Source organism: Lagenorhynchus albirostris, chromosome 8, assembly GCF_949774975.1.
Source record: "Lagenorhynchus albirostris chromosome 8, mLagAlb1.1, whole genome shotgun sequence".
NCBI classification, from domain to species: Eukaryota; Metazoa; Chordata; class Mammalia; order Artiodactyla; family Delphinidae; genus Lagenorhynchus; species Lagenorhynchus albirostris.
Genome location: NC_083102.1, coordinates 2952567 through 2965080, shown reverse-complemented (window position 1 = coordinate 2965080; position 12514 = coordinate 2952567). Strand labels below are relative to the sequence as shown.

The following is a 12514-nucleotide window of genomic DNA, read 5'->3' as shown; positions in this document are numbered from 1 at the left end:
CCCTGAACAGCCCAGGTCGCCTCTCCAGACCGGCTGGCCCTCCAGCCTCCCCACGCCCCCAATTTCTGATCTCCCCTCCACGCTCTGCCTCTGGCCTGGCGTCCGCATCCCGCCCACCCCGCGTGCTCCGGCTTCCGACCACCTCCTCGCTCTCCGCGAGGCCCCTGCGGAGCTGGGTGCTGACACGCGGGCCCAGGCACCCACAGATGCACCCACTCTTTCCTGGGCTCCACCTTCTCCCTGAGCCTTGGTGACACCATCGGGTGAGGCCTGGCCCTGCCATTCTCTGAACACCTCATCTCAGGGACCTCGTCCTCGTTCCCTCAGCCGCTCGCTGCCAATCCCCCTTCAGACTCAAACTCACCTCCAGGACCAGAGGGATTAACACAAAGCATGACGGGATGGAGTTCGGGAAGGCTGGGGTGTGGGAAGTGAGCACACAGATGGAGCCCCAGTCCACAGGGCACAGCTGCTGCTCGGTCATGAAGGACAGGCACCGTTCAGACTTCAGATGCCGGCTCCGTTCTACGACACCATCCACCTCTCAAGACAGCCCGGAAACCCCATCGTCACGGAGAATCTCACAATTTGGGCAAACAAATCAAATTTAAATCATCTGGGCCAAACTAAACGTGTTGAGCAGAACGCGGCCCGTCAGTGACTGGTGCGTGACCTCACTCTCCGCCTTTATCACCAAAGCCACCGCACCCCCAAAACTGCTTTCCCTTCCGGGCTGCCAGGTACCCGTCGCCGCAGGGCTGCTCTCCGCGGCCCCCTCCCTGCCTGGGCCAGGCCCCACTGTGCTCACGCTGGCTGACGGCCCAAGCTGGGGTCAACTTACACTGGCTCCGAACCGGCTGCGCTAACACGTCTTCCCAGAATCTCGTGTCGACTGTCGGAACCTTGTCCCCGAAGCCCCTGAGCCCCGTCTCTCCTCACACACCCTGCCCGCCTTTCTCGGGATGCCACCCCTCCGGCGTCTCGAGGACCAGGCACGATCAACTGGTCACTGCTGAAGCCGAGGGAGGGGAGGAAGAGTGCTTTTCATGCATCTTTAACCAATAAAGACTCTTAAAAACCTCCCCGCCATCAGACGTGATTGTGGTGCTGCGACTCGTAATAAGAAGTAGCTACTTGCCCACCCCGACGAGAGCCCCCCAGTGGCTCCTTACATGGAAGACAAGACCCTACGTGTCAACCTCCACCCACTCACCTAAGTTCAAGTCTCAGTGACTTTCCTCCCTTAGAACAGGGGTCCCCCACCCCCCGGTCAGGAACCAGGCCGCACAGCAGGTGAGTGGCGGGTGGGTGGCGAAGCTTCACCTGCCGCTGCCCGCTGCCCGTCGTCGCCTGGGTCACTGCCTGCGCCATCCCTCCCCACCCCCGTCCGCCCGCGGAAAAACTGGTCCCTGGTGCCAGAAAGGCTGGGGACCGCTGCCTTGGAACACAGCAAGGTCACGCCTACTCCAGGGTCTTCACAGCCGCTGCCCCTTCACCCACAACTCTGCCCTCAGCTCTGCCCAGGGCCGCCTGCAGTTGAGTCTCCGCTTAATTTAAGGGGCCTCCTCCCCCAGCGGCCCTCATAGTACACGACCCCTTATTACTGCCTTCCAAACACCTATGCTGACTGTCGGCCTGCTCCACCTGCAAGGAGGGCAGGGCCCGTCTGTCTCATTCACCATCTTGCCTCCGGGGCCCCAGATACGCAGACGGGCCCACACCACCCGGACGACTTCCTCTCCGTCTTCACGTGAAAAACGTTTACGACAACTTTCAAGGTCCATCCTGTACCAACAGGCTCCAATCACAAAACTGTAAATTAAGATTAAGGCTCCCTCAACGAGTGAATTAATTTATGTTACGCTACTTGTCTACCGTGGAGCTCGGTATAAGCAAACAAGGAACAGCTGGCAGCCTGCAGGCTCCTCTTTGCTGCCACCGCTAATGAAACCGAGCAAGTGTGGAAGCCGTTTCCGGGGGCGGCGCCCGCCACTGGCGTCCTGGTGCCAACTCAGCAGTCAGGCCTCCAACTACGTGCCTGCCGTCACCCTCTCGTACACGGCATTTATGACACTGAAATACGTACACGTGTACGTATACACAAATAAAGACCATGGGACGTGCTCTCAGGCAAATAAATACTGCTTGTAAGTTACTTGTCCTGAAGAAGCAGAAGACAATAAAATAAATATTTGAAAAGGCTGTAAAATCCAGTATTTAAATCTTTGTTTTTTAAAGAGTGACTTACGTGTGCTACGTTGGCCGGCCGGTTGATCTGCTGAATGTCAGCATTATTAGTGATATTTCGCAAGGTCCGCACAGCTGGACTCCAAGCGGCCATCATCTCTGACCTTTCGGAACTCTGGAGGCTTTGTCCTGAAGCCATTAAATTACCGCGGACCTCGGGGGGCAGGACGTTCCCTGGGACGGGCGGCACGTTGGCACACAAGTTAATTAACCCGGGCTCCTGGCCAGGAGGCAGCCTGCGCTTCGCTGCCGCTAACTGCGGGACCTCCGCGGGCGTCCAGTTTAAATTTCTCTCTTGTTTTTCTGGTGACGAATCTGAAGAATCGTCAAACATCAATTCCCCTTTGGATTTTTCAGCGTTCGACTTGGGTGAGAGCTGCTGGCCACCCGAGGGGGAGCCGTCCTGAGAGCTGGCGGGGCTGGACCTCTCCTCCGCGCTGGCCTCCTCCGGGGACTCCGGTTCCTCATTCTCCTCCTCCTCTTCCTCCTCATAAACGACGAGACGAGGATGGTAAAGGGCTTCGTCCTTCTTAGTCTTCTCAGATATGCAATCCAGGACCCAGTCGGGCGTCACGATTTTAATGCTTGCTCTCTTTAAAGCACATTCATATTTCTCCTGCGGGCGAAGCACAAACACACACGGAAACAAAACCGCAAGTTTTATCAGATTTCCTAGAAATACGCACTCGAAGAAAGAACTTTAGGAGAGGGACACAGCTCCTGTTGTTGCCACTTTACCCAGAGGAGAAGCTCACACCCCTTTTAGACAGAGAACACGCGACACAACGAACCATGTGTCAATGGTCTTAGGTCGGCCTCAGGTCTGCCGAATTCGCTTTTACAAAAGCAACTTCAGGTAATGCTACGCACAGCTAGGAATCCTACGAGAGACTCTCAGGAACGCTAGGCGGCCTGCCGTCCAATCTGGTTGTCACTGACTGCTGCTCTGTGCAAAGTGTCACTGATCGGGGCACCTTCAGGGCCACGGGCAGTCCTAGGAGCGTGGGGACGCTCCTCAGTCAGGTGGTCGAGTGTTTATCGAGCTCATTCTACCTAAGACACAAAGGCCGCAACAATTCTCTGACCTAGCGAGGCTTCTGCTTAGTTCTGGACAGAAGTTAAACACGCACAACAGGAATACAACAGAAACCCAGCGCGAAGTCCCGTGGGCACAGGGCAGGGAGGCCTCGCTGGACGGCAGGGTCTGGCAGGGTCTGGTGGGAGCAGTGAGTTGGGGACACTGGGCAGGGGCGCTGACAGGCAGGCAGAGGGCGCTCCTGCGGGGTAGAGGGCGGAAAGGAAGGAACGCGCGAGGGAAAGGGAGATGAGCAGGGGATCTTAAACGAGAGTTACATGATAAAAGGGCTTTAAAATAAACAAGTTTGGAAACATGGCTCGGTTACCGACAGAGTCTGACCCACCTGCTCTATAGCCTCGGACCGACAGAGTCTGACCCACCTGCTCTAAAGCCTCGGATACCAGCAAAGGACTTACACCCGGAAACCAGCTCCCTCCTCCAAAGGCTAATCAACCTACTTGGGTTTCTATTGATTGTTATGAAATTCCTTCATTCTTCTCAATGTAAAACATTTTAAAAATTCAAGAATACAAAGGATAGTTTCATCATGCCATTTATATATTTTCTCCATAAATTTATCCAAAAACGCAAAAAAAAAGAATTTGTTTTAAACATGCCATTTATTTTTTGTGTGTAGTCAGCTAGTCTGTTTGACAAATCCACTCTATTCATATGCTGCCTCAAATTATAACTTGACTCTTCAGAAGTATTCACTCATAGTTTTAAAAGTTATAAAGACTTCATTCCCCTTAAACTAGCTACCTAAAATCAAACGACTTATTTTTAGCCATAAATGAATACTGATATAAAAAGAAACCCTACACTATTTAACCAAAGGATACTACTTATCTCTTAAATTGTTATGTAAAATATAATTTTTTACTCAAGTAGATTTTAAGACTCACCTCAAATTTTCAGAGTCTCCCCTTGGACTGTACAGCTTACTAAGTTACAAGCAAACTCATGGGCTAACAGGTTATTTTCTTGTCGGGAAATGAACATGATGAACGGCATGCATTTATGGGCCACCTCTGCTCCAGATGCCTTAGAAAGGGACCCTCTTGGCAGGGGGGGGGCGTCAGCCTTCCACACCCCCGCGCCCAGGCCCGGCCACACGCCTCCCACCCCTCCTGTGTCAGTGGCACTCGGGCGAAACATACACAGCGCTGACTCAGACTGAAGGCAACAAAAAAAGGAGCTAATGACTGACACGTGGAAACGTTAGCTAGTCAAAAGGCTTTCCCTACTATAAATAGACTTAATTCTCAAATTTATAAATAATTTTCATGGAAGGAAAAAAGCTTGATTTCCACACAACAGTCATTCTCAAACTTCATGTGTCTCAGGCTCCCCGGGCTCCCCCTTCCCTGGCAGGTTCTGATTTACTAGGTCTGGGGCGGCTGGACAGACTGCGGTTCTAACAAGTCCCGGGAGGCTGATGCTGGCGACCTGGGACCCCCACCTGGGACCCCCAGAGCCCCACGGCCCTCCAGTGCTTAGAGAGAAGAGTCCTGTGCTTAAGGAGATAAACGCAGTTTTAAATATTCCAGATTAGTAAGAAGGACAGTACACTAAGAACTTCACCAAATGCACACTTATAATTATCCTCAGTACAAGCCTTTTAAAAAAATTGTGAAGAGGACTAATATGTATTTTCACAAAAATGAACTGAAGTTTCAGTGGACGTGAAAGGAAACTCTTAGAGATTCAAAAAACTATCCTATTTTCAACATGAAATAAACCCAAATTTCTTTGTCTTTAAAAGTCACATCTGGCTCAAAACAAAATTTATAATCCTCTCACATCCTTTGTGGAATGAAGCTGTGTATAAATAATATAAACTAATATTATCAGCTTTTGTAAAACGGAATCCAGTTAATTTAAACGAAGTTCAAAGAAGATACCTGATTACCGGGAATACTTAAATGACATTCAAAAGGAGAACGTACATGGGACACTTACCCCCTTTGGTTCTGGAACAACCAGGTGCGTGCACTTCTTGTCGAGAGTCAGCTGGCAGCCCCCGCCATGGAAGGTGAGCATAGCCCATAGGGCGCTTCTGTCCTCAGGGGACACCTGGCAGGAACCAGAAAGCAAGCTTTCATCAGGAGGCTCCACCTCTGCTTACCTACTCGCTCACTTTATGATTAAAATACACTGTGACAGCATAACAATATTGCTTTATCTACTTTCTCCCTTACTGAATGAAATTAGCCTAAGGGTATTAGTGGGAAAAACAGATGAGCTTCTAGCTATTTGCTTGTTATAATAAAAACTTTTACTCCTATCGTGAGTTTTATAATCGTCACTTTTTTTGCCTTGTCACCAAGTAAATTGAAAAATACTTATATCCACACTCCAGAGATTGAATGGAGGATTATTTCGTTCAATAACAAAAATGATAGGAAAAAGAACTAGTACACCACTCCATCTTCCACCTGTGTCATTTTTTAAAAATGTTTACATACAATAGTATCAAAATCATATTTAAGGAACTCCTTAATAATTAATGGATAACAAATACTAATTATGAAATGGATAAAATAAAAGGTAAAAATACAGTGGTGCGTAAGCTCAGGGGAAAACGTAAGTATCAAACACACAGAAAATAAGGCAAGCATAAAAGGAACAATTCTTATGCTTGCTGAGCGATGAAGTGGAGACTCCAGATGTAACGGCTCACGTGGTACAACAGGTTTCACTACAACAACTGACCAGCTACCATTTATTGCCTGCCTCCTATGTGCCAGGAACTGTGCCAAGGGCTCCGCGTCCACCCCTAGTCCCCGTGACCCGGTGGTGGCGTGCACACTCACAGAAATGACAGCTAGTAACTGGAAACCCAGACCCGGCTCCAAGCTGTATTTTCCCACTGCTCTAGACTGCTTCTCTAAGGGCGGTTACTACCAAACGTAATTACTAAAAAATAAATTTTAGCGTCTCAAAGACAAAAGAAACATTTAAGAAAAATAAAGGTGTTAATCCTGAGATAATCCTCTAAGTCAATTTTTTTCTAGATAACTTATTATAAACTGTGAATTATGGCTAAGACTTCTGAACTTTGTCTCAAGTTAATTTTTTTAAAGTGTTGACAAATAGCATGTTTTTTCCTTGTTAACTGCCATTATTCAGCCGGCCAAAGATCTAACATTCTATAGCTACTCTCATCCATTTCACAAATATTCCTCGAAATTATTTTGCATTCCATACTACTCTGTGAATACTAACAAGAACACACTAATTTTATAAAATCACCTTAAAAATCATTATCTTCTCTCTCTTTAATTTAGTAAGTCAGTGTCACATTTCAGGATACTGGATCAGAAGATGTTATTTTTCTTAGAGACTTTCACAAAAACATTTACATCCTGCAGCCTCTGGAGGTGAGATTTAATTACACGGTAATACATATTACTCTAATGAATCATTATATAATCTTTATTTAAAATGAAGGAAAACCCATAATCTAGATATGGTTTTATCACAAAGATTGGCCACCCATCAGTTAGGTATTATTTTTATTTCACTGACTGCAGTAACTCTAGTCCTGTACCCTGCTGGCCTGGATCCTGGCCCGGGTCTCAACAGGGCACAGGAAGTTGCTGTGGAAAGAACATCACATCGGGAAGAAGGGAGGCCTGGAATGGACACAGGGCCTCCAAACTCCAGCTAAGAGCAACTCGGAAAACCTCTGAGAACCAGATTCTTCATCGGCGTACGTTTGGGTTAAATGACTGAATGCGCAAACCAGCTCATTCAATGAATCTGTATCAGCATAATTAAGAATGCTCTTTCCACACCAAAATGTTAATGACAGTTACCTAGTGGTGACAGGATTATGGGGACATTTTAATTTTAATTTTTATACTTTTCTGTATTTTCCAAATTTTCAAGAGCATTAATTTTATAACTGGGGAAAAGTGCTTTTCTTTTTTTAAAAAAGTAATCTTCCTAAACTACAAGTCTACGGTCTCAGCTAAGAAAGCCTGGATGTCTCCTCAGCACCTTACGGCTGCGATCTGGAAGTTTCCAGACGGTGTCTCTGTGTGTGCCTCAGCCCTGGCCCTGCTCCCAGCTGCTGCGACACCTGCGCTCTGACCTGCGGCCCCTCACCTGAGCTGCTCTCCCTGCCTCTGTGCCCCGCCCCTAGCCTCGGCTCAGCGCCCACGGCCCCTGCACTCCCACAGCAAGCTGCCCCTCTGAATGCGCACCTCTGTCCCAAGCAGAGGCCACACCTCCACCCGCGTCCCTCTCGAGGAAGGGCTTCCCTCTGTGCCCCGGGGGCGCCCTCCTTCTCCAGGTCTCTCCGCCAGACACTCCTGGCTGCAGCCCCACAAGCTCTCCTCGTCCCGTCTTGCTTGCGAGCTACCATCCTACCGACTGGAGCCTTAGGTGAGAACCACGTCCTCCACTCTGGTACCTTCGACAGGACCTAGTACAGTACCAGGCACATGGGTAGGCAGTCAAGAAATATCTGTGGATTGAGATACAGAATGGAAAGGCTTTGATCTCTTTAGTCCTCCAGATTTAAATGAGGACCCTGGCCAGGCTCTCCATCAGACTCGTGACCTGTCCCCGCGACCTACCCAGCACATTACAACAGAGGCCTCAGCCTGCATCAATACCGGCTCGGAAGAAGGCAGGTGATGTCTGTGCTTCCCAACTTCTGCTGGTACAAGCTCCCTTCCCTACCTCTCCCTGGAGAGCTCTGGAAGACTCCAACAAAGAGCTCCAGCTTGTATCAACACCCTGACGGGAAAAGACAGAAGGTCACTGAGAACCACCAAGCAAACAGTCCTTTCACAGCGCTGGAGCCCTGCCTGCCTGCCGTGTGCACGTGCGCGTGTGCAGGTGCTCCAGAGGCCTACCAGGTGCAGGTTAACTGTCGTGATCGCCCCTCCTGGTACTGCTCCCACACCCTGCACCCGCTTCAGCTCCGCGTATGTGACATTCCCCTTCTGGACTGTGCCCTCACCCGAGGGGGGGAACTGTATCGTCATTTATCCGCACCCCTGGGCGTTGTTCCCGTCACAAAGCATCCTCACGTATTTGGTGAACTGAAGTCCTTTCGCTGCACACTGAACATACGTTTGTTAGTATGTCTCACAACTGAATTCACATTTTTTAGCAACCACAAAATACTAGTGTCCCCAGTGCGCTTTTCTGAACCAGGGCTTCTTCGTACGAACTAGTATCAAGTAAAGCCTTCCCCAGTCTTAGCTGAATGATCTTTATTCAAATAAAGCAGAGCTTTCTTTTCACCATCACAAGTGGCGAACTGTGAGAATAAGTGCAGTAACTGACCCATAAAGGTCATACCGACTCTGTTATTCCTAACGAATGTGCTTAAAAGGCTATAAAATTCCACCAGAGCACTCGCTGCGTCCACCTTGGTCCACTCCAGCCCCAGCCGCTCCCCACCCGGAGAAACACCTGCAGCCGGGCTACTTCCCAGACGCCCGCACGCCCCCCGCTTCCTTCACGGGGTCCCCGTTTTCCTCCTCCACTGACCTCACCTGTAGCTCCTCAGCCCAGAACCCGAGGTCCACCTAGACCCCTAAGCCTGTGTGCCAGACAGAGCCCCGCGCTGCCGTCTTCCCGCTCCCGGGTCAACGAGCAGCATGGAGGGGCACCAACTGCCGCTCCGCCCCGCTCCCTGGGGCCCTGCTCCGTCCCTGCAATAAAACCAACCACCACGTCTGACTTCATTATTGGTCCCTAAGCATAACACCCCTCCCCCGGCACCATCTCTGTCTACTTCCAAGTCCCCTTTCTCCCCGGATCTCCCCATAACCCCACATGTTACGCAAGGCTCTATTCCTGACTACCTGTTCCCCTCTCTAGCCGCTCTGCAACGAAGCAGTAGCTCTCAGCCCCTCACGCTGCATCTCCCAGGCCCGACACTCAGACAGCGAGGGGCTTCAGTCCGACTTCATCACCTTCCCTCAGAAGCCAGAGTCCTCTCTGTTTCCCACGTCCGGCAATGTTCCTACTTTGGAAAAGGAAGTCATCTGCCTAGTGGCCTCCGGTGGAGCACCCACCACAGGCTCTGCACGCAGAGGCCCCCTGTGAGCACCGGCTCCTCCCTTTGCACAGCATCCCCCAAGTCACCAAGACCTTCCGATTCCCAGCCATTCCTTAGATCCACGCCGTCGTCTTCTACACGGTGCTAACCTGGGTCCAAATCCTCATCTCAAGCCTAAAGACTGTGACTGTCCCTCCTGTCCACATTCCCATCCTTACCCTGCCCTCTGTCCTGCTTAGAGCTCCCAGACCAGTTCCACCTACAAGACTGCAAGTGATTTTAATTTGCTTGCTTTTTTCCTGTGTTTTCCAAATGTTCTAATGCAAACGTCTGCGTTTGCAGTCCAAGGTTAAATATACAAGAAGAGTGAAACAGCGGCTACTTTATCGAGTTTCCTGTATTCTCTGCCCGCCTGCCTGCGCGCTTGTTCTCCTCCTCTCCTCCCAGTCACACGGCCTGTTCTGAGGCCGGTCCCCTCGCACGAGCCTCTGTGCCCCCATCCGGCTCCGCGCCAGTCCCGCCCGTCGTTTCAGGCCCCTCACATCTTGCCGCCTCCACCAAGGCTTTCCTGATCCCACAGTCTACACCGGCGCCACCTTCTCTAAACTCACACCCCAACACCCGTGCCCCTGATTCAGCACAGCCTGCACGTGGGCCAGGCGCACTACAACTGCAGGTGTTAAGTGCACCGCATAATAACCTATCACACATGCCAGAGCCTTCGTGACGTGTAATCTCGGTTCTACTTCTCTCCAAGGCTACAAGGTTCTCCAGTGCTAAAGTCACAGTTAACATTTAAACATGTCTAACCCCTAACTTTAAACCCTGTTTTAAATTCACACGCTCTTGATGTTCTTTTATATTTCCCAAGGCAGGTCCGCTAAGTACCACGTCACCACGACCTTGATCCCAGAAAACACCCACAGGACTCCCTGCCCCGGCTTCTTCCTCGCCCTCTGGTTCGCGGCTCTGAATCATGAGCCCGGAAATCCAATCCATACGAATATACTTAAATGCAAAATTTACCTTTTGCCACAGTACATCGTGTTTATGCATAAGGAGCAATAAAGTATCTTCATTTAAAAAACTTTTCTGATATTTATTATACCTTTGGAACATACAGAGGAGTATAAACAATAAACATTATGTGTAACCACAGTACCCATCGTGAGAAGATTTTCATTTTAGCCAACTTTAAAGATCATCAACATGTAAATATACATTTATAGCAAAGATGTGAAAAATGCTGAAAAATACAAATACCAGCAAAATTCTGGTTCTTAAGGGAAAAAAAGCCAACTTTTCAAGGATCTCTATTAAATCAATGTAGCAAAAACAGAGAATTTTATAATTTTAAAGAACTTTCAGAATTTACGAGACATAAAAACACAATGACAAAATTAATTTTACTTATTGCTTGGACAGAGAAGGGATCATGGTGATACCGTTTGAATGAAAAGCTGAGTCTGGCCGACAATCTAACGATATTAAGCTAATATTACCCGGTTCCATAATCCTCTACTACAAAGGTGTAAGAAAAAGGCAAGATTATGATCAAATCCCTTTTCGTCTCACCTAACATCCTTGATACATCCCTTTCTCAAAGGCTTCCACGGGGATGGAAGACTAAACACCTTCTCAAAACTATCACCTTAAGAACTACAGACAGGGATGAGGCCTACTGAGGTCAGAGAAAATGGGAGCCCTTAAAACTGCTTCTTCCTGCCCAATGGCTACTAATTGTTCCATGTAACCTAAAAAGTGAGTTTAAACAACACCAACTTGGTTTTTCATAATAATCGTTTACTGTTTGAGGGTTTTTTACCTAGGGGGTTGAGAGGACAGAATACCATAAAACAATATTAAACATTCACTTCTCACACTACCCAGAATTCACTGCCGTTAACATTTTGGTCCCTCTTACAGATATTTCCTATATATTATATTTGGTTGATGTAATACTGTACGTAACTGTTATACCCGGCTTCTTCCCCAGTTAAGACATTCCCCACGTCTTAACATATATTCATAAAACAAAATTCACAACTGGCTACATAACTAGATTAGTATGTAAGTGTACAGAACAGGTTTCTTAAACATTTCCAAATCATGGATCATCTGTTTCCAAATTTACCCTCTTATAAATAAAGCTGCGCTGAACACCTTTATGCATCAATCTGCCCTCATTTCTATCAATTTGGGATGAACTTCTAAACATAAGAGAACTGCAGGGGAAGCAGAAAGACTATTTTATGGCTCTGACCTGGCTCAACTTTTCTAGAAAACCGCTGCACTGAACTGCACTCCTGCCGGGAGAGGGGAAGCTTGTCTGCAGCTCCACCAGCACCGAATATACTCTTACAAATTTGATAAGCAGAAAATCTTATCTCAGCGCTATTAAGGCGTTCACGTCTTTGTTTATAAAGTGTATCAAATGTTTTGCTATGCTCATTTGTAATTCCTCTTTATAAAGCTGTAAATTCATTTTTCGGCCTTGTTTACTGAGGTCTTATTTTTTTCTTTTATTGATCTGCATGAGCCCCTTATTTATTAATAAAATTCTCTGCCTTTATTTCTGAATGAATTTTCCTTGTCATCTTTCAATTTCATTTTTACTATGTTTTCATATTCAAGTTTTAAATCTTTGTAATCCTTTAGAAAGACCACTTTCACCCATTAAAGCTCTAAATCTTAAGACTAAGTATGAATATTTAAATCATTTTAAGTGTGTCATAAGGTCATACTGAATATGCAGTTTAGTAAGTAACACTGGTTTACAAATACATCATAAATCCAATCATACAAAAACTCAGAACTGTTATGTGTAAATAACACAAGACTAATTGTACTATGCTTACCTGAGAGAGGCAGGCAGTGATTCCAAAGAAAATCTGACATGACTCTGGAGAAAAGCCATTTACTCTGTTTTACAGTTATTAAGATTCCAATGAGATGAGATTAGTGCAAGCTCTGTTTCACTAAGAGACATTTCCTATTGGCCCGTTAGGACATTGCCCACCCTCTGCTTCCCATTCAATCCATTTAGGAAAGAGACAGACTTAAGTTGACCAAAGAAGAGTGCAGGGCAGACTGGAAAAAAGAGAAGTTGACAGCACAGAAAGAACGGAGAGGTTTTCCGTAAAGTGCATTTTCAAATCCAATCT

At 47.8% G+C, this 12514-nt stretch overlaps 1 protein-coding gene across 4 annotated transcripts in view; it reads right to left on the bottom strand.

Moving 5' to 3' along the window:
- Positions 1-12514, bottom strand: part of PAXIP1 (PAX interacting protein 1) — a 47832-nt gene that overhangs the window by 25817 nt on the left and 9501 nt on the right. For 2 of the 4 annotated variants that reach the window (XM_060156290.1, XM_060156291.1), the window contains exons 4-6: positions 12209-12272; positions 5288-5401; positions 2249-2863 (exon numbers count right to left, since the gene is read on the bottom strand). In XM_060156290.1, the coding sequence (XP_060012273.1) occupies positions 2249-2863; positions 5288-5401; positions 12209-12272 (793 nt within the window). Of the gene's footprint in view, positions 1-2248; positions 2864-5287; positions 5402-7950; positions 8075-12208; positions 12273-12514 lie in introns of those variants that run through there. The other 2 variants (XM_060156293.1, XM_060156292.1) reach the window with 2 other exon arrangements.